The sequence below is a fragment of the Haliotis cracherodii genome, unplaced genomic scaffold (genome assembly GCF_022045235.1).
Source record: "Haliotis cracherodii isolate W230 unplaced genomic scaffold, xgHalCrac1.p SCAF_21, whole genome shotgun sequence".
Taxonomy (NCBI): domain Eukaryota; kingdom Metazoa; phylum Mollusca; class Gastropoda; order Lepetellida; family Haliotidae; genus Haliotis; species Haliotis cracherodii.
Window position 1 is genome coordinate 3,508,921 of NW_027266277.1, and position 26,682 is coordinate 3,535,602.

Genomic DNA, 26,682 nt, shown 5'->3' on the forward strand with positions numbered 1-26,682 from the left:
TTTTTCTAAAGAGCATTTATAAAGACAGTAAGCAATGAACATGTCAGAATGATGCTGAAAGGCAAGGTCGAAAGGGCCACAGACACCCCAGTCGAAACGCTCAATAATAAGGCCTGACGTAAACCACGAAACGGCGAGCTTTGGCAAGTCTAGATTATCAAGGGCACGTAACTCTAAATTCACTGGGAATAGACTGCATGGAAAGAAAGGTGACAGTTTCTCGTGATGTGACGAAAAGACCATAGGAAAATGGTGTCGCTGAAAGCTAAGAAAAGGTTGACTTATTTTACAATAGGTACATACTTTTTCATGGGAGGAGTCGAATATGGTAAGTTCGTTGACAGAGTTGACAGTTCGGCGGAGTGAGAACTTCCTCCTGCTTTTGTGTACTGACGACCATCCGTACCACTATGTATGTATACAAGTGAAGATGACTGAAGATCATAAACCACTCTCGCTGATGCAAGCTATGATTGCCTGCTATGCCTTACACAAAAAGTAACACATCATGGTTTAAACATGGCAGATATTGCATTTTCACAAAACGTTTCGTCAGTATTATACTGCATTCTACCATGAATTTGGAATTTACTCGATTCTGATTGGTCAATCAGAGGCTATTAAATCACAATAAACCCCCTCTGATTGAAACAGCTGGTTTGACGGCCGCATCACCGCGGAAGCTAAAATTGATAGAATAGTACTATTTTCAGTCATTGTCGGTAGGCACATTTAAATAATTATATCTACAATTACAGGTTACAAAATGCACAGATGCGGTTACTACAATATTCAAAGGATGTGTGGCAATACATTTCGTGCAGAAAAATTCGACAGAAATCAACAAAGGGAATGTATTTACGTTTTGGAGACAGCAGAGAGCTTGGAATTTTGGCGCTTTTCTACATACGACTGTGACGTGATATCTTTTGCGTCACAATGAGCGATATGACGTCATAATGGTGACGTGCGATGTAGAGCGAAAGCCTTGCAAAGCTTGCTTTGTTTTCTTTAGGGATGCCCACCTCATGTTAGCTTACCAAGTTGCCGTGATTATATACTTTCCATGCCTGTCATATTTTCGAGCGAAGTATTACGGTGTAAACAAACTGCTTGCGTATATACAGCACCATATTTTGTTCGGTGATTCCGCAATTCAGATCGATAACCCACTCACAACACTGAACTCAACCCATGCCGCTTCACCCAGTATATTTGCTAACACCAAAGAGTTCGCGTTTTATTTAGTCATGCGCGTTCGGTTCCAAATTCAATTTAGCGGGGTTAAATCTACAGGTAACTTAGCTCTACATTGAAAACACAATATGTTTATCTCCTAATTATTTCCAAGATGCGACTTACCGTAGGCCTAGCAGTTGCTATATACTCTTGTGGAAAGTGTGTCCTGTAGTGAAATTGATACTTTGAACTGGGCCTATTTTTCTCAAGGGGAGGTATTCCCATGGAACATATTTTACTTGGAAATCTTTCAAAGATACATTTACACTGTCCAGATGGGACTAATTCTGTGGGGAATTGATGTAGGGCAAACTTGACAGGTGCACATCCACACAAACCAACATTGCCGTTATGAATTCAGAATAATTCTAGGAACGCTTTTTATGTCAGTCAAAGAATCTAAATGCTTGTAGACCTGAATCAAATATGTACATATGTATAAATGTCTTAGTAAGACTTCCGCCCGTATCCCCCCTTAAAAATATATAGAGCGGAGGCCCGATGATGTGGCATTCACCGATGGATTTATAAATCCCATCGCAAACGCTTTAAACATACACATTTACCCATCATAAATGCGCATGTCATAAGTTCGTATACTTTCTCTGCCGGAATGAACCTTCGATTGCCCAAAAGAACGTGCTGTCAATCCGTAACAATCGATGTGCGACACAGCCTCCTTGAACTCTAACCCACTAAGTGACATGAATATTCATGACCTACATTGCCCCTAAGCCAATCATATCTTGCTGAAGTTGGGTTTCCACCAGATATTTATAGACAAGTCAACCGCGGACTCGATGTCGTATTTCTGTCCCACAATGCAGTCGTCCCGCCACATTGGCGGCCGTAATAGTCTGTATCGGTAAAGGCATCCACTTGAAACGTGAGTGAGGCATTTACCGATAACTCAACAACTGATAGTCCTGGTTGTATATGCAAATATTCAGTGAATTGAAACGACTGATATTTATGTTTCCTTCATCTAAAATTAACATATATGAAATTTATACATAAATAATATACAACATTTGCCCTAAATAAAATAGAATGCAAAATACACAAGAAAGCCGTGTTCACTCGATTTACAATAGATGAAATTATTCACATACCTAAGTAAAGCGCTAATGTGAATACATTTAAAAAACAAAATAAAATATATAATAGATCTAGTATAAATATATTTTTATATATATATATATATATAACATATAATATATATTGTAATGTGAAGTATTTTCACCAAAAATATGATGAAAAATCTTAATTTCACACTGATAAAAATTAACGAATAATGTTATAATTACAGCATTTAGTAGAGTAAATCTCTTTTTTAAAAGGCGATCTTCAAACAGTAATCTTATTTCAGGAAACAAGGAATCGCCAAATCAGGTCTACCAAACAAAGACAAATATGCCTGTGTGTGTTATTAACACACGAATTTGAGTAAAACGTAGAAGAAAAAAGTGTGTCCAAAGTAATCTAAGGAATTTTGAAACAAGCTATAGTCCATCAAAGTCTTCTCGTCACATCACCACATTGGTATTGTTTTGGGTCTTACATGGTTAGGATTTCATAAATATATCTTTAGCACTACACACAGGTACTAATTATCTAAAGTGTGAGTTCAATTTAAATTATCGGTAATTGCCGACTGAAGTTATCGGCAGACCCACCCTTCATCGGTAAATGCTTCCGGGTTTGCGTTTTCGTGCCGTGTTACGAACCCACAACATAAAAAAACAAGGCCACACTGCATATTGTGGTAATAGAGTCGACCGAAAACACATTTGAGAGAACTCGTTGCCCAAATGCTCTATGTTCTTATTTGCATAGGGTTTCCCCCTTACCATATCGGTAATACCCGCCTCCGCTCTATGATTATAAGGATTGAGCGGCAATGCATACATATATAACTTTTGGAGGGGAGCATCCTCCATACACGCGGAAAGACAACCTTGAGACTGCTCAGGACCAGAATCGAATCCAACTCTGCCCAGATCAGTCTCGACCTACAGGATATATCTGCATATACCTATCCATCCCAGCAACCGCAAATTCCTCGGGTTCCAATTCATTGGTGTCCACTACCAATTGGTCGACCTACCATTTGGCATTTCAGCAGCCCCATGGCTATTTACCCTGCATCATCAAGTCAGTGGCTTCCTACCTCCATCGGCGGAACATTCCTCTTGGTGTTAGCTATGGCGACAAGGGTCAGCGAGCTACACACGCTCTACATTACCCATGTCCATTTTGAGCACAGGGCACAGGGAGCAGTTCACCTTGGGCTGTGCTTGGGACTTCATTGCCATGAATCAACTCCCAGGACAGCCTGAGGAGGCGTGGGTGGCCCAGTGGCCTAAGGCGCCGCTATTCACTGTGCAGAGTTGCGTCCCTTGAGCGAGCCAGAAACCTATGATTGTGAGTTCGAATCCTGGGTCACTCCGATTATGTTTCTAGGTTTGTCAGCACCACACTCGTGCTCGTGGGTTTCACCGAAGTGGTTAACATCTCATGTATCACTTCAGGCTTTCCTCCCACATTAAGCTGACACGCAGTGATATAACTGGAATACTGTTAAAAAACAGCGTTAATCCCAACTCACTCACTCATTCACTCACCAGGCCAGCCTGACCGGTCTTTCACCATCCTGACGATAACTGCAGATGTTACAATTCACTTCTGTGGTCACATGGGCACTGTGCGATGAGGTCTGCCTCACAACAAGTTGGAACAACTATTGCTTCAGCTGGACCTCACACATATTTGTTTTTCTGTCAAAAGTAAAGCAGTAAATGCATTAAGGAGTAATGCAGGTTAAATATACAAATGTAAAAAAATATTTAGATTTTACTAAAATTATTTAGAAATATTAATGTAATGACCAAAAACAAGATTTATTTTTTTTCAGTTTGGATTAGAAGGGTTAAAATGAAAGTGGTCAGAGTAACAAGGGTTAATCTGTTTGCTGTGTTGTCCTAATTTTAGCTCAGGCCTGAGTAACCTAGTTTGATGTCTCTTTAAGTTACACTATACTCTATTAAGCTAAGGGAGATAATTAGGGTTATAGCCTATAGAACCTGTGCTTGTCATACACACAGAAGCAAGAAGCAAGCATGGCAGCAAGTTTGGCTTGTCACTCACAGCCAACAGCTCTCAAGTTCAAATATGAGGGAAAACAGTGTTATCTGATTAGTTTAGGAGCAACGTTATGTTTTAATGGATGGTTATCACATGCAGAATATATGTTTTGAAACTCTTGTAAAATCTGAGTTATAGTCTAGATTTTGTGACAGCATGTTTTTCTGTATGTTAATCTTTCAGATGTATGGTTCTAATTGTGGCTTTTGTTTTAAGCTAATATAAGTGTAATCATTCACTCAAAAGTACACAAGTACATACATGTAGTAGAAAGTGACCCCATTAGTGTTGATATATTTTTCAACCCGTGAAAATTCCGGGGTAGAATAGGTCTTCAGCAACCCATGCTTGCCCTAATAGATGACTCTGCTTGTCGTAAAAGGCGACTAACGAGATTGGGTGGTCAGGCTCGCTGACTTTGTTGATGCATGTCATCGATCCCAATTGCATGGATCGATGCTCATGATATTAATCACTGGATTGTCTGTTCCAGACTCGATTATTTCCAGACCGCCGTCATATAGCTGGAATATTGCTGGAGGCGGCGTTAAACAACAACAAAACAAACAAAGAAATGATATATTTTTCTGGCTACGGACCAGTTATTGCCATTTTTTTCTGTTGATTTGAATATTCTGTTTGTATAGTTTACTGTATCAGTAACTTTGATTTTTAAGGAGAACTATGAGCAAATATGATTATTTCAGGAGCGCGTTGAGCACGCTACAAACGGATGTCACATTAATAATATGTAGATTATACATGTTCTGAGGACACACAAGGTGGTTGAATCTAAATGTGTCTGTTTACAATAAGTCCATCAACAAAGGTGTCTTCCTTCCCTGTTGTGACACTGATATGTTTGTGCAAGTTGAACACTAAAATGCAGACACTGAAGATGAATAAAATAAGTATGTACAATGGTTGTATCTGTCACAATATGATGATATATTGCACTGGTTTTATCCTTAGGGGGAACACAGGCCTTGTCTGTTGCATGGAGTCACAGGGGAATAAATGTTGCTCATAATATCAATTGGGGTAAAACTGGTCTTAAGCAACCCATGCTTGCCGTAAAAGGCGAGTATGCTTGTGGTTAGAGGCGACTGATGGGATCGGGTGGTCTGGTTCACTGACTTGGTTGATGCATGTCATCGATCCCAATCGCTTGGATCGATGCTCATGTTGTCAATCACTGGATTGTCTGGTCCAGACTCGATTATTTACAGACCGCCCTCATATAGCTGGAATATTTCTGAGTACGGCATTAAGCAACAAACGTACTATCAATTACTGGATTGTTTCGTCCAATCTTGATTATTTATAGGCGATTGATATAACTAGATTATTGCTAATTGCAGTGTTAAACAACAATAAAAAAAGTAGTTAGGCCAAATGTTACCATGGAAACAGGACAAACAATTCAAATTAGTTTTCACGGAACATGTGCAGATATAGTGAATCTAGATGGCTTTGTTACTCAAGTTGCATATACTGGTGATACATATATGCAGGTTTGGCAGTAACATTGTGAGGTGAAGTATAAATATGATAATGATTCAATTAAATCATCATCATCATCATCATCATCATCATCAATATGAGCATGGGCACACCAGAAACCTATAATTGTGGGTTCAACTCCTAGTTTGCCCAGATTATGTTTTTGGTTTGTCAGCACCATACCTGTTCTCATGGGTTTCACCAAAGTGCTCAACATCTGAGACAGGCATCACTAAGTGTCAAGCTTTCCTCCCACATAAAGCTGACACACTGTGATAGAACTGGAATACTGTTTAAAGCAACGTAAAACCCATCTCCCACTCCTCTAGAACAGTTTCAGTGTGTCTTGGTGAGCTTGTTTAATGTGTCTGATGTTAACTTGAAGATTGTTCAGTTATGCAAATATAGATAAATAATGTGAAATCATTTGATTTCAGTATTGTTGATAGGCATTTATTGCAAACCCCTGACAAAATTGTTGACCTCGAAATGAATCTTTTGATTTAAGACCTGCATCACTCTGGACTTTCCTCCCACATTAAGCTGACATGCCATGATATAACTGGAATACTGTTAAAACCAGCATCAAAACGCTCGCTCGCTCACACACTCACTCACTCACTCACTCACTCACACCCACCCCAGCTTGCTCGCTCACTCACTCACACCCACCCCCGCTCGCTCACTCACTCACTCACACCCATTCCCACTCACTCACTCACTCACTCACACCCATTCCCACTCACTCACTCACTCACTCACTCACTCACACCCATTCCCACTCACTCACTCACTCACTCACTCACTCACTCACTCACACCCATTCCCTCCCACTCACTCACTCACTCGCTCACTCACTCACACCCCCACTCACTCACTCATTCACTCACTCACTCACTCACTCACTCACTCACTCACTCACTCACTCACTCACTCACTCACTCACTCACTCACTCACTCACTCACTCACTCACTCACTCGACCCTGATCTATGTGCCTTCATGTTCCAGCTGTGATCCTGCCCAGTGCCTGGTTGTACCTCCACAACCGCTTCAGTGCGGAGGAGTACTTCCTGGGTCTCATGCTGTCCGCCTTCAGCTTCTCAGGGATGTTTGCTGGGCCCCTGATGGGCAGGTAGGGAATGCTATGTGGCCACTCATCCGCTCGCATTGATGAGTGGCAGCATGTTCAGGGCGACAAAGAAGAGAATTTGAGTATTATTCACCAAAACAAAATTACATCGTGTCCCTTGAGCGAGTTCAGGTTACCAAACAGTTGTTTAAGTTATTGGTTCTTTTAATTTGCTGTGATTAGATATTTAACGTTAATGATTAGCTCTGATAGGTTGTTTCGCACGAGTGCTGTGTTTTCTATGAAATATCGTTTCTCTCTCGGGAATCATTATTACATGTTTCCCCGGTATATTGAAACCGTGATTACTTTGTAGGAAAGTTGGGGAACGGCTGCATAACAATATCAAACAACGCCCGAGAGCTATTGGGCAGAAGCACTCCCAACTCTCTTGCAAGCAAATTGGGACAAAATCATATTGTTCAAATTTTGAATATTTTAATGTTCATATTTTCATAAATTCTTAGGAATTTGGAAATCTTGTGCCTCAGACTTGATAAATGCCTGAATATAAATGATTTTACATTTTTTTGTATTGTTTTAGCTGCAGTAAGACAATCTGTAAGCCCCCAAAATGTGTTGCCTTCCTAAAAGTATTTTAGACAATACACGATGCCATTGTGATGCTAAAGATGATGCTGTTGGAGAATTAATATTTTGAAATTTTTTCTTCTTAAAATTTAAAAAATATGTTCTTGTTTGTGTCTGTAGATGGGCAGACAAGTCACGCCGAGTGAGGTTTATACTGATTTTTGCTGCCCTGTTCGAGATCGGAGGCAGCTTCATGTACTTCATAGGAATGTCCAAGTGGTTCCTGGTTGCCAGTCGACTGGTGGCAGGTGAGTTCAGCAGACCCGGTGCATGCACGTCAACTTCTTACCAGGGTTAGCCAACAGCCAACCAATGGCTGAAGTTCCAGCCTATCATGTTTCCTGAGTTAAGGATGGGTAATAAATGCATAAAATATTGTTTGAGCTGACAGTTCTCGAGCAGCATAATGTGTAGGCAGATGACCTGTGTTCTTTCAGTTAAAATATTGCTCTCAAGTTATGGTAAGGGAAATATAATGTAGGACTGAGAAGATTTTGATCTGTTTTAGTTTTGTATGAAATTCTGCATTTCTTTGTGCAGGTGTTGGCGTTGGCGGTGAGGCTGTGATTTTGGCAGAGATTGCCCGCTTCACCACAGAACAAGAGAGGACATCGGTCATCTCAATACTTATAGCTGTCCGTCAGTGTGGGCTGCTTCTAGGTAGGACATCGGTTATCTCAATACTTATAGCTGTCTGTCAGTGTGGGCTGCTGCTAGGTAGGACATTAGTTATCTCAATACTTGTAGCTGTCTGTCAGTGTGGGCTGCTGCTAGGTAGGACATCGGTTATCTCAATACTTGAAGCTGTCCGTCAGTGTGGGCTACTGCTAGGTAGGACATTAGTTATCTCAATACTTATAGCTGTCTGTCAGTGTGGGCTGCTGCTAGGTAGGACATTAGTTATCTCAATACTTGTAGCTGTCTGTCAGTGTGGGCTGCTGCTAGGTAGGACATCGGTTATCTCAATACTTGAAGCTGTCCGTCAGTGTGGGCTACTGCTAGGTAGGACATCGGTTATCTCAATACTTGAAGCTGTCCGTCAGTGTGGGCTACTGCTAGGTAGGACATTAGTTATCTCAATACTTATAGCTGTCCGTCAGTGTGGGCTGCTGCTAGGTAGGACATTAGTTATCTCAATACTTATAGCTGTCCGTCAGTGTGGGCTGCTGCTAGGTAGGACATTAGTTATCTCAATACTTATAGCTGTCCGTCAGTGTGGGCTGCTGCTAGGTAGGATGGGGGCCATCTCAATACTTGAAGCTGTCTGTCAGTGTGGGCTGTTGCTTGGTAGGATGGGGGCCATCTCAATACTTGTAGCTGTCTGTCAGTGTGGGCTGCTGCTTGGTAGGATGGGGGCCATCTCAATACTTGTAGCTATCCGTCAGTTTTGGCTGCTTCCAGGTAGGACATCGGTCATCTGTATCTATCAATTCAGTTAGTTGAACACATTACCTTCACAGTGATTCACACCAGTATTAAGGCCAGTAGTGGCGAACATCGCAGACTCTGAGGCATCACTTTTTTTTTGTCAGTCTGCTGTTGGAAGAGGATAATGTAAGATAGCAAACATTGGTTCAGAGTGAGAGTGAGTGAGTGAGTAAGCGAGTATGGTTTTATCATGGCCGGGACTATGGGTTTCACACATTGTACCCATGTGGGGAATTGAACCCGGGACTTTGGCGTGTTGAGTGAAAGCTTTTATCCACTAGACTACCCCACCGCCCCCTTCTTCCCATTTAAGAAGCTCTACAAGGTTCACACAGGCTTGAAAAGGCCTTGAATGTTAAGGTCCCTCTTGAAAAGCCTTGATTTTCAGGTTCCAACCTTGAAAAGCTTTGAAAATCACCAAAATTGGTTAAAACGATTGCTCCCTAAAGTCGGAGAGATGACAATCGGTATTGGGAGAAAAAGTACAGATAATCAATGTGAAAATTATGAGAATTTCCAGGAAATATCATACTTAACCCTGTCTGACATTGCCGAGGTTGGATCGTATTTAGGGAGTCATCATTATTTAAATACAAATAACAAAGAAACAACATGCTAAAAGAGGCTGTACATGTTTATGAGAAATAAACAACTTTTGTTTATGGTACAAAAAAACGCTGCAGGGACACTCCCACCCGTTGTTTATTTCTCAGATAAACATGTAACAAGATACATCCATGCCACTGAGTTTACTTGCATTGTTCACAGGCCCTGGCTTCAACTTCTTCCTGTCACTGGTAGACTTCTACATTGGACCATTCCGAGTGGACAGGTTTTCATCACCAGGGGTAGGTCATACCTTAGTTAAGTGAAATGAAACCAGGTTTCAGTATCTCTTCAACAACTGGAGAGACATTCAAATTTCCTCCTACACATCCCGGGTACTTGGTAAAAGAGATGTGATGAGTTATACCCATATGTGGTTTATCATCCAGTACACCTACGGTTTCATAATGTGACCTTGAGGTGTTTCGGCAAGTACACCTACTGTTTCATAATGTGACCTTGAGGTGTTTGACCTACGAAGAGAGCTTGGTGTTTTGGATGATATTCCTTGCAGAGTATAAGCTATGTGTACCCCACTGGGGAATAAGAACTCTCCTTGACTTTATCAATTTTATGTTATATTCGAAATGATAATAGTATCCGAAGAGGATGTAAAATATTCACACAATCAATTCCTTAAGACATAAGATGCTTCAACAAGCTATCTTGGAGGGAGATAGGTAATTTCAGTGACCTGAAAATCGGAAAATTCAAACTCCTGAGAGTTCGGAATCAAACCTGGAATTGAGAAATGTGAGCTTCATAGATGTTTTCACATCACCCCTTACCCTTTTATTATGTGTTTATAGATTTGAATTTGACTTCCATGCTGTGTTTTGGCTGTGATCTTCATACCTTGTTATGGCAGTGACGTTCACCTTCTTATGCTATCTTTCCCTAATCTTCACTTATGTGCCCTGACCTTCATCTTCGTACCCTGCTCTAGCCCTGACCTTCACCTTCCTACCCTGCTGTAGCCCTGACCTTCATGTTAGTACCCTGCTGTAGCCCTGACCTTCACCTTCCTACCCTGCTGTAGCCCTGACCTTCACCTTCGTACCCTGCTGTAGCCCTGACAATCACCTTCGTACCCTGCTGTAGCCCTGACCTTCACCTTCATACCCTGCTGTAGCCTTGACCTTCACCTTCGTACCCTGCTGTAGCCCTGACCTTCACCTTCGTACCCTGCTGTAGCCCTGACCTTCACCTTCGTACCTTGCTGTAGCCCTGACCTTCACCTTCGTACCCTGCTGTAGCCCTGACCTTCACCTTTACAGCTTCTTATGGCCTTGATGTGGGTGATAATGGAGCTGCTGTTGCTGCTTCTCTTCACGGAACCGGGAGTGATATTCCGGCAGGTGCGCGTGATGAATCAAGTGGAGACAGCGTACACACCGCTGCCAGACGAAGAGGAGGAACAGTACACAGAGATCCCCCCTCAAACCGTCACGTACGACGACGTGTACCCAGACTTGACTTGCAACACCACCGCCAGTGCCATCCCTGCAGCCATTCAGAGCACTGAGTGTGTTCCTAATGGTGGTACAAGCACCGCGACACCAAACATGTATGGCTCTATTGGCAACGCATCAATATCCGATATATCGGTAGCAAGCTACGGGTCTGTTGGTAATGAATCGCTAGGCACTGTATCTATTGGAAATTCCTCTGAACTTATTGAGTCTGCAGAAAGACTTATGCAAAGTGACTCTTCGGGGTTCAGTGAGAAGGGCAAAGAAACAAGTCGACAGAACAGTCGCAGTAGAAAACTAAAAGCACTTTTAGACTCCAAGGAACATTCAGTGTTGCCAAGAATAGAAAGTGTCTCCGATGTGAAGGACCCTTTCAGCGAAGGAAGACTTAAGTTCCTATATGATGGTAAGCAAATAAAATAACTTAAAATCGAAAGGGAAATATCTCTGCATGTTTGGTTGGATGGACTGTGACTGGATGGACTGGTTGCTTGCATGAGCAGTGACCCACGCTGTTGGGGCATGACACGATTTAATTAAAATCAGATCTTGGTGATGGCTACAACCTTCCATGAACTTTTACCGGCCAATGAAATGTTTGTTTGTTTCTTGTTTAACACTGCACTCAGCAATATTCCAGCTATATGACAGCGGTCTGTAAATAATCGAGTCAGCGAGCCTGACCACACGACCCTGTTAGTCGCCTCATGCGACAATCATAGTCGCCTTTTATGCAAAGCATGGGTTGCTGAAGACCTATTCTACCCGGGATCTTCAATCAGAAAGCTGGTTTCTCAAGGTTTACAGCTTTAGTTTCAAACTGGCGACTTTCATTCCAGCCTATGCTTTCAAAAATATTTTGACAAACATTGCAAATATAGCATGGGTTTGGAACATTATCATGGTGAACCAGGATCCGAAATCATGATCAGGTTTCTTGCATGCCAAAGGGACGCAACTCTGCACAGCAAATTGTAGCACCTTAGACAACTGGGCCACCTGTGCCCCTTAAGTTCTTTTGAATAATAACTTAGTATTTCGCCCTGATTGTGCTAGCAAGAGGATTGGTTGACTGATATTTGATTTTATGTTTTGTTTCAGAATATATTCGAGAAGAAATAGTTGTACTGTTAGGATTACAGTTTATAACTATATTTGCTCAGGTGACACTAGAGGTAAGTAGCTTCTCAACATTACTGCATGTTGTGCCCTCTGAACTCGTGACCTCTCAAGTCGCGACCTCTCAAGTCGTGACCTCTCAAATAGCGACCTCTCATGTCACGACCCCAAATCCCCTCCCATGCCGTGACCTCTCAAATTGTGCCCCCCTATATCATGCTCTCTCATGTCATGCCCTGTCAAATCAAAGAGCTCATTATGTCATTCTGACTCTACAGGGATTTATCTAGGATTCCCTTGGCAGGCTAATTAGGAAATAAGTGTTATTTTTTTTAGTATTTATCTTCTTAAATTCAAAAGTATTTAAACATTGCATTTAATGCAATAATGTAAAAGTGAATGTTTAGGCCTCTTCCTCTTTGTTGGTCCTGTTCTCAGATGCATACAAGTCACAAGATATTACATCGTAATTTTCAAACATGAATTGAGATTTTTAGAATTCCAGACATTTGCTGCAGACTTGGGGACGAATAACGGGCTCGAACTAGGTCTACATAAGTCTCTGTTAGCCCTATATTCTGAATGCAATGTTTTCCTTTGCATACAACTATTACAAGATGTTTAACTCCCTTGTGTATTTCAGACTATGTTAACTCCGTTGACAGACAAGTTGCTGCACTGGAATGAACTTCAGAACAGCTTCCTGTACTGTGGGGCGGGCGTGGAGGTGAGTGTCCAGCACCAGCTTCCTGTACTGTGGGGTGGGCGTGGAGGTGAGTGTCCAGCAACGGCTTCCTGTACTGTGGGGCGGGTGAAGAGGTGAGTGTCCAGCAACGGCTTCCTGTACTGTGGGGCGGGTGAAGAAGTGAGTGTCCCGCAACAGCTTCCTGTACTGTGGGGCGGGTGAAGAGGTGAGTGTCCCGCAACAGCTTCCTGTACTGTGGGGCGGGTGAAGAGGTGAGTGTCAAGCAACGGCTTCCTGTACTGTGGGGCGGGCGTGGAGGTGAATGTCCAGCAACGGCTTCCTGTACTGTGGGGTGGGTGAAGAGGTGAGTGTCAAGCAACGGCTTCCTGTACTGTGGGGCGGGCGTGGAGGTGAGTGTCAAGCAACGGCTTCCTGTACTGTGGGGCGGGCGTGGAGGTGAATGTCCAGCAACGGCTTCCTGTACTGTGGGGCGGGTGTGGAGGTGAGTGTCCAGCAACAGCTTCCTGTACTGTGGGGCGGGCGTGGAGGTGAGTGTCCAGCAACAGCTTCCTGTACTGTGGGGCGGGCGTGGAGGTGAGTGTCAAGCAACAGCTTCCTGTACTGTGGGGCGGGCGTGGAGGTGAGTGTCAAGCAACAGCTTCCTGTACTGTGGGGCGGGCGTGGAGGTGAATGTCCAGCAACGGCTTCCTGTACTGTGGGGCGGGTGTGGAGGTGAGTGTCCAGCAACAGCTTCCTGTACTGTGGGGCGGGCGTGGAGGTGAGTGTCCAGCAACAGCTTCCTGTACTGTGGGGCGGGCGTGGAGGTGAGTGTCAAGCAACGGCTTCCTGTACTGTGGGGCGGGCGTGGAGGTGAGTGTCAAGCAACAGCTTCCTGTACTGTGGGGTGGGCGTGGAGGTGAGTGTCAAGCAACAGCTTCCTGTACTGTGGGGCGGGCGTGGAGGTGAGTGTCAAGCAACAGCTTCCTGTACTGTGGGGCGGGCGTGGAGGTGAGAGTCAAGCAACAGCTTCCTGTACTGTGGGGCAGGTGTGGAGGTGAGTGTCAGGCAACAGCTTCCTGTACTGTGGGGCGGGCGTGGAGGTGAGTGTCAAACAACAGCTTCCTGTACTGTGGGGCGGGCGTGGAGGTGAGTGTCAAGCAACAGCTTCCTGTACTGTGGGGCGGGCGTGGAGGTGAGTGTCCAGCAACAGCTTCCTGTACTGTGGGGCGGGTGAAGAGGTGAGTGTCCAGCAACGGCTTCCTGTACTGTGGGGCGGGTGAAGAGGTGAGTGTCCCGCAACAGCTTCCTGTACTGTGGGGCGGGTGAAGAGGTGAGTGTCCAGCAACAGCTTCCTGTACTGTGGGGCGGGCGTGGAGGTGAGTGTCCAGCAACAGCTTCCTGTACTGTGGGGCGGGCGTGGAGGTGAGTGTCCAGCAACAGCTTCCTGTACTGTGGGGCGGGTGTGGAGGTGAGTGTCCAGCAACAGCTTCCTGTACTGTGGGGCGGGCATGGAGGTGAGTGTCAAGCAACAGCTTCCTGTACTGTGGGGTGGGTGAAGAGGTGAATGTCCAGCAACGGCTTCCTGTACTGTGGGGCAGGCGTGGAGGTGAGTGTCCAGCAACAGCTTCCTGTACTGTGGGGCAGGCGTGGAGGTGAGTGTCCAGCAACAGCTTCCTGTACTGTGGGGCGGGCGTGGAGGTGAGTGTCAAGCAACAGCTTCCTGTACTGTGGGGCGGGTGTGGAGGTGAGTGTCCAGCAACAGCTTCCTGTACTGTGGGGCGGGTGTGGAGGTGAGTGTCCAGCAACAGCTTCCTGTACTGTGGGGCGGGTGTGGAGGTGAGTGTCCAGCAACAGCTTCCTGTACTGTGGGGCGGGCGTGGAGGTGAGTGTCAAGCAACAGCTTCCTGTACTGTGGGGCGGGCGTGGAGGTGAGTGTCCAGCAACAGCTTCCTGTACTGTGGGGCGGGCGTGGAGGTGAGTGTCAGGCAACAGCTTCCTGTACTGTGGGGCAGGCGTGGAGGTGAGTGTCCAGCAACAGCTTCCTGTACTGTGGGGTGGGTGAAGAGGTGAGTGTCCAGCAACAGCTTCCTGTACTGTGGGGCGGGCGTGTATTCTTTCCCACGTCCTAACTGGCGAGGAACAACTGGTCACGGCTTACTGTAGAACCATTTCTGCAAGGCCTTTTTTTGTAATTGCGACTGGATTTTCAACATTTAAACAAGAATGTTAGTCGGCATACAAGCATGTTCTTTGAACTATTATTCAGCAGTGTCCTTTGGTATTTTGGTTTTGGTTTTGAATTCTTTTTTTGAATTCTTTTTTTCAGTACTTATTTGATTCAGTTCAGTTTATTTATTTCATAGCCATTACATTTTACTTTTCAGATCATCTTAATATTTGTTCTGACAAGCTGGTTGAGTCGAAAGATCGAAGATCGTTATTTGATTGCGATAGGCGGCTTCATTCTGACGTCGGCCAACGTGTGGTACCTATACTTCCTGCCTTCCTGTACCCCAGGTGAGTACCCATTGCAGACAGTGAAACTACGGCCAGTTGAGAGTCAGGTCAGTTTGATGCTGTTTGATGCTGAAAGGGGTTTGTACCCTGAGTGATCCTGCTACAACAAATATATCCTACTGACATGTTTAACTATTTATACATGTAAAATAGTTCAGATAAATTCCAAATTGATAGAAAATAGCTGTGGTTAGCTTGCGCCATGTCACTTGATATCCATTGGCTCGGGGGAAAAAGCATGCAGCTTTTTCTTGAAGCGGGATATAAAGGATTTATTCTGTCTCTCAGAAATGCACGTGCAGCATGTAGTGCTTGTCGCGGGGTATAAGAGATTTATTACCCTCAAAGGTGAGTTACACAGTATTTTTAACAAGATCACATGGACCAATCAGATCGCATCATTCTGACATGGAGGTATGATAACAAAGCATAGACATTCTCAACATAGAATAGGTGTGGTTGTGATGATGTGGTGGGAGAGCTGAACACAGTCAGCAGAACCTGGGGGCTAAGGGACACAACTCTGTCTTAGACATCCCTAGTCCTCATATATCATGTGTACCAATAATTCCAACCAATAGTCTATTACCTGCATATTGTGATACAGCAGGAGGGATGGTCGTTTCAGAAAGTATTTTGCTCTAAATGTTTCAGATAACCCGGGCTGGAGGTTACCAGGTTTTATCGCTGGCGCTATACTTGATGTTGGTGCTCTAAATGTTTCAGATAACCCGGGCTGGACGTTACCAGGTTTTATTGCTGGCACTATCCTAGATGTGGCCGGTCTGCCTTTCCTGTTGGTGTGTGGGGTGTCACTGTATTCTAAACTCACACGCAAGGAAACTCAGGGTATGTTGTCTTCACTACAATAGATGGAAGTGTGAATATTTGGACATGCTCCCTCTCTACCTCACCCACTGTCTAACACACCATCCCACCAACCCACAATGGAATTATCCCTTAAATGATCTTTTTCCCCACACGGAAACATGTGGGCCAATGGGAGTAGCCTGGTGGTTGAAGTGTTCGCTTGTCATGCTGAAGACCCGGGTTCAATTCCCCACATGGGCAAAATGTGTGAAGCCCATTTCGGGTGTCCCCCGCTGTGATATTGCTGGAATATTGCTGGTGGGAAGAGTAAAACCATACTTACTCACTTGGAAACATGTACATGTAAACGTTGACATAGTGTACTTGCAAATAATGTTTTCACAGAACCATTCGTGATTATTTCAGGTTTTTGTTTGACATGACATATGTGTCACCATATATGACCAACCATGAAATGAGGGACCTTATAGGTGAAAAATCACATTTTGACTTCTCATTATGTTTTGAAACTACGGTATCTTAGGAACCCAAAAATACAATTCATACCTTCAATTCATATTTGTTACAGAGATACATGGCATCCAACATTTGGACTCATTTTCTGCAAAGTCCCATTTTCAGACTTATAACTGTTTATATAATAATTGATGTATAAATTGATGAATAATTTAGATGTAATGTCTGATTAATTAACATGGACATGTACACATGCTTTGCAAATCCGGCAATCGACCGAAATCTGTACTGCACTGCGATTTTGATTGGACTATGGGAGATGGTCATACGCTTTCATTGTTTAGTTCTCCGTTGGTTGGATTACATAGATTGACCTTTGAACCCAGTCATAATTCAAATGATTTGTAAAAACAACTAAGTTCACTGTTTTAATTTGTAGGAATTATTTCTGAATAAAAATATTTCTCTGAATATTTCCATGTGTTTGTTTAGGTTTGAGCCAGGGTATACGACGTAGTGTGACGGGTATCGGCACCATCATGGCGCCGCTGTGGGCGGGGTCTACCATCTCCATGCTGTACCTCAATGTGGGGGTGCTAGTGGCTATACTGTTTATATCACAGGTAAGTACTTTCTACATATGGGCGGGGTCTACCATCTCCATGCTGTACCTCAATGTAGGGGTGCTAGTGGCTATACTTTTTATATCACAGGTAAGTTCTTAAGTAAGTCCCCTACTGGGACCGAATATAAACATGACAGTCCATACTTCTGGTGTATATTACAGATGTTTGACAGAAAACAGCATCGTAGAAGGGGTATATAACTGACTACAGTAAACTATGTTCATAACGAACACACTTATAACAAACTGACGGATATTAAGAATTTATTTTTTGTCCCAGCCATTTACTTTATATATGCCTTATATATGCTTGTAATGAACAACGGTTATAACAAATTAAAAATAGTGGTCCCTTTCAGTTCGATATAACAGTAGTTTACTGTAGTAACTATTGTGGAAAAAGGTTCATTTTAAATGTTGTTTGTACGAAGTTTGTTCAGTTCCACTCAATTACTGAGAACAAATTTAAGTCGTGGCATATGTTTTTTCACAAAGCATATCCCTTTGTCAATTTTCCTGCACCCAATCTTGCCGTACGAGGCGACAATGCTTGTCGTAAGAGGCAACTAACGGGATCAGGTGATCTGACTCGCTGACTTGGTTGATGCACGTCATCATATCCCAATTGCGTAGATCGATGTTCATGACATCAATCACTGGATTGTTAGGTCCAGACTTGGTTGTTTACAGACCGATGTCATATAGTTTGAATATTGCTGAGTTCAGCATTACACAACAAACAAAGAAATCAGTGTAAACCTGTGGGTAACGAGTGATTCATGCACATCATTTGCTTCACAGGTGATGCTGTGGTTGTCCTTCAAGAGGTTGAAGCCGCCCCAGTCAGCTCCCTCATCCCCACCAGCATCCAACCCTGGAGCCAACGCCACGGAGAGGCAGCCATTGATTGGATGAACTCATATGTCAGGACTTGTCAGAGATCTCAAGCCATGCTACAGGGGTCACAACACTGTCACTGAGGCGGCCATTAATGGGAGGAATTTAGATCAGGGGTCTTCAAATACCAAAATTTCCCATTTGTCGAAGGGCAAATAAACTTCTGTTTGCCCAGTCTGATTTTCAACTAACACTCCTACTAAATCCTACTATAATCGTCTAAGGCGCCTGTGATTGTGGGTTTGATTCCCAGTTCGCCCCGATTATGTTTCTAGGTTTGTCAGTGCCATACCCATGCTCGTGGGTTTCACCAAAGTGGTAAACGTCTGAGACCTGCATCACTTCGGCCTTTCCTCCCACATTAAGCTTTCAAAAAAACTGGAATACTGTTAAAAGGGGTGTTAAACCAAACTCACTCACTCACTACTAAATCAGAGAAGAGAAGAAAACATTAATTTTAAGAAAAAACTTCTTTAACTGAAGCAACAGCTCATGGAAGATGTGCAGAATAGAACAATTTTGTCCAGTTCCTTTGCAGTTGACAAACACACGATGCATCTTCTATGTTTCCAAGTTTATTCTACCAGTTTTTATACTTGCCTGAGGGCAACTCAATTATATTTTCCGTCTTGCCTGCACTTTATTTTCAAGAGTCAGGCAAGTCAGGCATAATAATTGAACACCCCTGCTTAGATAATGCTTGTCAGACAGCAAGTCTCACTAGCCATGGAACAGTGTCACGACACTATCACAGAGGCGGTCCATTGACAGTCCTTCACGACGTATACCTGCCACCTGGGGTTTGACTCTCCACCAAACCACACTTTTATCAAAAGAGAAGCAGATATTCACTTATCTTTCTTGGATCAGTGGCTTATTTGCATGGGAATCAGAATTTGGTAGAGTGTAATAGGCGCTAAAATAGTTCACATTTTTATGGGTTTGTTAATCATGATATTTGCTTGTTCCGGACGATTTTTACGGGACCAATGAGGTGTCACTATGTAACTTATGGCTATCAATGTGCTATATTTAAATGGGGTATGACGAAAGGCCATCAATTAGCCATAACTAATGGGGGTATGACTAACGGCTATCAATGTGCTATATTTAATTGGTGTATGACGAAAGGCCATCAGTTAGCCATAACTAATGGGGGTATGACTAACGGCTATCAATGTGCTATATTTAATTGGTGTACGATGAAAGGCCATCAATTAGCCATAACTAATGGGGTATGACTAACGGCTATCAATGTGCTATATTTAATTGGGGTATGACGAAAGGCCCTCAGTTAGCCATAACTAATGGGGGTATGACTAACGGCTATCAATGTGCTATATATAATTGGTGTATGAAGAAAGGCCATCAATTAGCCATAACTAATGGGGTATGACTAACGGCTATCAATGTGCTATATTTAATTGGGGTATGACGAAAGGCCATCAATTAGCTATAACTAATGGGGGTGTGACTAACGGCTATCAATGTGCTATATTTAATTGGGGTATGACGAAAGACCATCAATTAGCCATAACTAATGGGGTTATGACTAACGGCTATCAATGTGCTATATTTAATTGGGGTATGACGAAAGGCCCTCAATTAGCTATAACTAATGGGGTATGACTAACGGCTATCAATGTGCTATATTTAATTGGGGTATGACGAAAGGCCGTCAATTAGCCATAACTAATGTGGTTATGACTAACGGCCATCAATGTGCTATATTTAATTAGCGTATGACGAAAGGCCCTCAATTAGCTATAACTAATGGCGTTATGACTAACGGCTATCAATTAGCCATAACTAATGGGGTTATGACTAACGGCTATCAATGTGCTATATTTAATTGGGGTATGACGAAAGGCCCTCAATTAGCTATAACTAATGGGGGTATGACTAATGGCTATCAATTAGCCATAACTAAATTTACTTGTATTTATTGCAGGTTTTTTCCATCTGAAATGTCCTTGTTCCGATATTCTTGATTTTAATATTTTTATATCGCAGTCACAAAAGGCCAGATGAACAGTGATGTACAGTACATATGTACCTGATATTTACATTCCATGTACTGTGTGTGTTTGAATGCATAGTCAGTTGCAGATACTATGACAATGTTGTTTATTTGTTAGTGCTGTTTTGTGTTGTCATATGTTCAACAAGGGAGTCAGGATCCATATTTGTCATGTCTTGAGAACAGTCCCAAGTAGAATTCAATGGATATTGTTTGGGAAAGTTGTTATTTAAGAGAAAGTAGATTTACACCTTATCACAGTGAGCTTATTGCCCAACAAGCTTGTTTTGTTTTTTGTTATAGACCTTGATTATGGAATTATTATCATGCATACCCTGTGACACCAGCCAAACTGTAATTTCAAACATTGCACGTTGTGGCATTACGATGGAGCCCAGATATTCCAGCCAAGTTCAGCAAGCGTTGAAACTGGACTTATACAGTCAGTTAACTCCCTTGCCTCGGAAGGATGACTTGCCACCAATACATACCGGAACTAATACATTATGTCATCATTTTAATACTTCATCATGGCAATACAACAATGCATATAAGGTCATTTATCATATACCAATCAATGATATGATATATCAGTTTATGGTCTTTGAGCCAGCCTTCAGGTGACAATGTCTTCCAAACAACGTGAAAATGTTTTCATATAATTGGAACAATGTTTTGACTGATGTCAAGTTAAGGTTATGATATTACGTGTATAAGTTCCATAGCATCTTTAACACTCTGGGAACCACATCTTGCTTATAACATGGCCATTCATATCACCTTTAGTGAGATATGCCACTTATAGTTCATTTGTGTGAGAGATCCGAGGTATAGTTATGCCATATATGTGACTGCAAAAATATCCATACCTCTGCATAATATCCTATCACTGCACACAGATACACACACTATACAAATAATACATACACAACATTGAATGTTCAATATGAAAGAACATGGACATGAAAATACTTACATGAACGTTTTACTCACACCACCATGTTGGGAAACAATCACAAACCAACTCATGTAAACTGCATTAGATTTCACAGTCTGTCTTTGGGGGCCCAGTCGTCTAAGGCGCCGTGATTCGCTGTGCAGAGTTGCGTCCCTTGGGCACGCCGGAAACGTATGATTGTGGGTTCGAATCCCGGTTCGCCCTGATTATATTTCTTGATGTTGCCAGCACCATACCCGTGGTCGTGGGTTTCACCGAAGTGGAAAACATCTGAGACTTGCATCACTTCAGGGTTTCTTATCACATTAAGCTGACATGCCGTGATTTAACCAGAACACTGTTAAAAGCAGAGTTAAACCCAACTCACTCACTCACAGTCTGTCTTTTCCCCACTCAATCAGCACATCCAACAAAGCCTTTCACTCCAACTCCTTGCCACTTACATAATCTCTACACATTCAGGCATTACAGCTGACACACAGTCCCACTTTAATGTCTACAGTCAACCCAAATTAAGAGGTTGTGCAGTGTGATCTTGACACCCTGTGCCATAAGTCAAACATGATACTGTCATTTCAAACATTGCACACATACCCTGTGACAGTCAGACAATACTGTACTGTGTTCCCTCACTGATCAACGGTTTTGTAAATATTTTTCGAAACTTGTGTTTCTAATTTCAGGGATTGGTAAAGTATCGATTGGAATCGATCAGCAGTAATGAAAATTCAGCTTACAGCTCTGCCTTTTTATCTGATTGAAAACATTTTAAACGTTTTTAAGTATATCTGAGAGCCTGGAGTTTCATAATGCTTAGTCTCTAAAAATATATAATTTTGATAGAAACAATCATCTTCATTAAATTGTAAAGGAGCCCCAAAGAGATGGAAGTTTCCTGTGGAAATCTAGACTTGCTTTATTTAGGGCTAGAATACTGTTCAGGGACTGAAACAGACTACATCCAACCCAACACCTGTGCTTGCCTGCTTTTGAAACAGCACTGGCTGCATGGTATGAGTTTGAGTTTGGAAGGGAAGCCAAATGAGTGTGCCGTGGTTGCATGGATCGATGCTCATGGTGTCAGCCACCAGTTTGTCTGGTCCATGCTTGATAAGTGAACAAGTCATACACATTGCCTGCTGTTAAATCGTTCACTTTCCCTCACTCTACATGTGCTTTAAGGGTGTCATAAATCAGATTGTTTTCGACCAGTAGACTAGGCAACCCATGCTTGCAGTAAAAAGCGACTATGCTTGTAAGAGGCAACTAATGGGATCGGGTGGTCAGGCTCGCTGACTTGGTTCATGCATGTCATCGTATCCCAGTTACGTGGACCAATGCTCATGATGTCAGTCACTGGATTGTCTGGTCCAGACTCGATTATTTACAGACCGATGTCATATAGCTGGAATATTGCTGAGTGCGGACTGAAACAAGTAACAAACATCATTTAGTTTTTAAGATGCCATCAACAGTTAATACTGAAATTGACAACATAGATTTAATTGTGTAAACCTATCACACATGAGGGGCGGTCGGGTAGCCTTGCGGTTAAAGCGTTCGCTCGTCACACGGAAGACCCGGGTTCGATTCCCGACATGGGTAAAATGTGTGAAGCCCATTTCTGGTGTCCCCCGCTGTGATATTGCTGAAATATTTCTAAAAGCGGTGTAAAACCATACTCACTCACTCACTCACTATCACACATGAATTTACATGCAGTCCCACCAGCTCCATGAATAACTTTCACACAGTTCTTGTTTGCCACAGAATGTTCCAATCTCTGCACCTTATGTTCAAATTTGAATTGAGATTACCCAAACGGCATATCAATGGTATGCATGTCTTTCATCAAACCATGACAAACCTATGCTGTTGAACCCCCAAGTAGTATATATATATTTCGCTGTCTACTATTTAATGGTACAGGTGACATTTCGCAGACTGCTACTGGTTGATTTATGTAGTATTTTGCCTGACTATAACTGGCTAACGTAGGTAATATTTCCCTGACTACTACTGGCTAACGTAGGTAATATTTCCCTGACTACTACTGGCTAATGTAGGTAATATTTCCCTGACTACTACTGGCTAATGTAGGTAATATTTCCCTGACAACTACTGGCTAATGTAGGTAATATTTCCCTGATAACTATTGGCTAATGTAGGTAATATTTCCCTGACAACTACTGGCTAATGTAGGTAATATTTCCCTGATAACTATTGGCTAATATAGGTAATATTTCCCTGACAACTGCTGGTAAATGTAGGTAATATTTCCCTGATAACTATTGGCTAATGTAGGTAATATTTCCCTGACAACTACTGGCTAATGTAGGTTATATTTCCTTAACAACTAATGACCAGTAGAAGTAATTGTGTTATTACTTTGATACTTGCGAGCGTTTTTTTGTAATTGCATTTATTTATTATTCAGAGCAATATGTATGCGCAATATGTCTGTACACCCATATGTTACCTGAGCGCTGCCACAGTGACAGGTTTCAGATAAGAAGCAACACTTGCACAATGAAATCCTCATGTTTTAGGCAACAGTACAACAGTTTGTCCCAGTCCGAGCAAACAGCCTTTAATTTGACTCTTAGTTTAGATTCACAATATACTTACATACATGAATATGTCTCAGTTTGAGAAATATTTTAAGCAAGGAGATATCTGTTGATGAAAATCATGTTACTGTTATTGTTGGCTGGAATATATTTACCAGTACCGTTTCAGATCTCACCTGTCGTGTTGGACTCAGTGCAAATCTTTTTAAAATAGTAATTTTATGCGTGGTGAGATGTGTAACAGTGTAACACTGTTTTAACGCATCTTTGACTATCCAGTGTATTATATATCCATTTTATACTGATGAACTGTATCACTTCGGGCTTTCCTCCCACATTAAGCTGACACGCCGTGATATAACTGTAATACTGTTAAAAGCGGCGTTAAATCCAACTCACTCACTCACTTATACTGATGAAAACTCAATCTGCCAACCGTCTTTTTTCCGAGCTTTACGGAAATAGCCGAACGCGAGATTGATGAAAACCATGGACAATTTCGCCACTTGGGCTTTGGCGCATGTGCAGTCAACAGCCCCTTCGCTCTTTTTACCAACTTTTCAACTTTTCAAGTGATCCTACTTTCAAAATGTCGGTCTTGTATATGCAAGTTCTCCATATGTGTAACCTGAGACAGAAGGAACTTGTTTTTTTGTAAATGGAAAATATTCTATTCTGAGGGAAGTCTTTATGCTTCCGACTTTCCGAATTATATGCGACTCAGTATACATGATAAGTCGAGTAGTAGTCACATCCATCGTCTCCTGTTTTATTCTGAAACAATAATGTAATTTGATTGGATGGCTATTTTCACGTGTCTGTCATTCAAACGAGGCTCAAAACAAAGATATGAAAGCGAATGTGTCACAGGTGTTCATCACTAAATAAATGAGATATTATACACTGGATAATGGAGAATACTTTAAACTGTATAGAAGTTATATGCCATGTCTGACAAGTGTAGTGCCTCAGGTGTTGTATTTCTTACATTAGCAAATGTGTGGAGACTATTTTTAGAATTTTGTTTACTTCTTTGCACAATGCAGGCCATATTTTAAATGTATTTTAAACCGTTTCCTTCAACAAACAGCAGACTGATTCCCAAAACAAGAAAACTATGGGACTCTGAAATGTAGTTCTGATACCTTTTTGGTGAACCAAGAATGTGTATAACATTTTCAAAAACATGTTTCAGCTTACTTTTATCCTGCCATTTTGATTGATGAATTATTTTCAGTCTTTCATGGCCAAAGGAGATCTGTATAAAATTACTCCCCCCACCCCAAATTTAGTTACAGTAAATGTTGTTTTACGCTGCTCTCAGCAATATTCTGGCTCTGTCGCAGTGGCCAGTAAATAATCAAGGTCCGGCGATTGAAGGCGTTGGTGGTGGTGGTTCATCAGGGTATGATGACATCAGTTTTATCCCTTGGCCTAAACTCCAATTCGGTTCTCTGGAAGCATTTGGTAGTTTCATACTGTGGTCCTGGGTTCCTGGTTAACGTCAGAGACATGCATCGCTCAAACTTCACTTTCTTTGTAAGCTAGTGCACATTTTATATGTACCACTTTAATAGTTACTGTCCCCAATTAAACAAACTGATTCAGTTTCACACGTGGTAATAATTACACGGGGGGCACGGGTGGCCAAGTCGTCCAAGGCGCCGTGCAGAGTTGTGTCCCTTGGGCGCACCAGAAACCCATGATTGTGGGTTCGAATCCCGGTTCGCCCCGATTATGTTTCAAGGTTTGTCAGCACCATACCCGTGCTCGTGGGTTTCACCGAAGTGGTAAACGTCCGAGACCTGCATCACTTCGGGCTTAACTCCCACGTTAAGCTGACACGCCGTGATATAACTGGCACAATGTTAAAAACGGCGTCAAACCCAACTCACTCACTCACTCTGAACGTGTGAAACACCAGTGTTTTACTACCACTTTGGACATGTGTGAATTAAAACAGTGGCGATGAAATATAAGGATTAGTTTTCATTTTGTAAATATATTGGGAATAAAAGTTATGCGAGTCAAAATTATTTCACTTATATAGGCGGCCATAGTATAATGTGCCCTTTTTTTTTATTAACAATAGAGAAACACGAGGTTAATAAATATCTATCACACGTTGTATAAATGTCATGTTTAGAAACTGTACGAGTGGTTGAGTGTACTACACCATTTATTAAGTAGGGCCCAATAATTTGCAGGCATGTATGTCAACGTAATCGCCCTGAGCCTATCGGGCAAGCAGACATTGAATCTATGTATGACCACTTAACCTTATTTCCATTTTTGTCAGTCACACAAAGTGTAATGATTGCCTGATGTTCTGTGATATTTTCAGAATGTATTATATATTGGTTTGTTAACTCAGAAACAATGTTCTTTCCGTATGTATATTTTTATATTTTGTGTACTTTTATCCATATTATCTGTACTTAGAAATGTCGGATTCAAATATTCATACAGACGGTTTATCAAGGAAAACCTATTTGTGCTGCCTGCCACACGCGGAACTCTTGTTAGTGAGGTTGAAACGTGTGTACATTATTACGAACGTATTCAGGTGAGTCAATCACTAATAAAATGCTTTAAACCTTGTGTTGTGGATTCTACCAGGTTGCATTAACAAGCTGTGGATCAATGTGGCAGAATTCCACACCACGCTTTGATTGTGGTCTGTGTTGGGAATGACATGAGCGATGACATGCATCAACCAAGTCAGCGAGCCTGACCACCCGTTAGTTGACCCGCAAAAGCAATTTCCAGCTAGCAAAAGAAATGTACAATATCTAACCTGGATCTTCAAGGGTCCCCACAATGATGACTGAACAATTTCTTTTCATACAAAGTTTAATGATCTGAAAACTCGATAACAATTTGTATCATT

The 26,682-nt window shown here is 42.3% G+C and overlaps 1 protein-coding gene across 1 annotated transcript; it reads left to right on the plus strand.

Moving 5' to 3' along the window:
* The first annotated feature begins 220 nt into the window (after positions 1-220).
* Positions 221-26,373, plus strand: LOC139470776 (uncharacterized). Its single transcript, XM_071253066.1, has 12 exons — positions 221-328; positions 6,897-7,020; positions 7,729-7,856; positions 8,149-8,268; positions 9,805-9,884; positions 10,920-11,520; positions 12,216-12,289; positions 12,877-12,960; positions 15,303-15,435; positions 16,162-16,284; positions 17,215-17,345; positions 18,149-26,373. Exons 1-12 carry the CDS (start codon positions 250-252, stop codon positions 18,260-18,262), a joined length of 1,791 nt encoding a protein of 596 aa, XP_071109167.1. The 5' UTR covers positions 221-249; the 3' UTR covers positions 18,263-26,373.
* The last annotated feature ends 309 nt before the right edge of the window (positions 26,374-26,682 follow it).

Excerpts from the sequence above, each read along its gene's own strand:
- LOC139470776 (XM_071253066.1), top strand. The coding sequence starts at position 250 with ATGGTGTCGCTGAAAGCTAAGAAAAGGTTGACTTATTTTACAATAGGT. Across the intron at positions 7,021-7,728 it reads GCTGGGCCCCTGATGGGCAG|ATGGGCAGACAAGTCACGCC; the intron begins GTAGGGAATGCT and ends TTGTGTCTGTAG. Across the intron at positions 15,436-16,161 it reads CCTGCCTTCCTGTACCCCAG|ATAACCCGGGCTGGACGTTA; the intron begins GTGAGTACCCAT and ends TAAATGTTTCAG.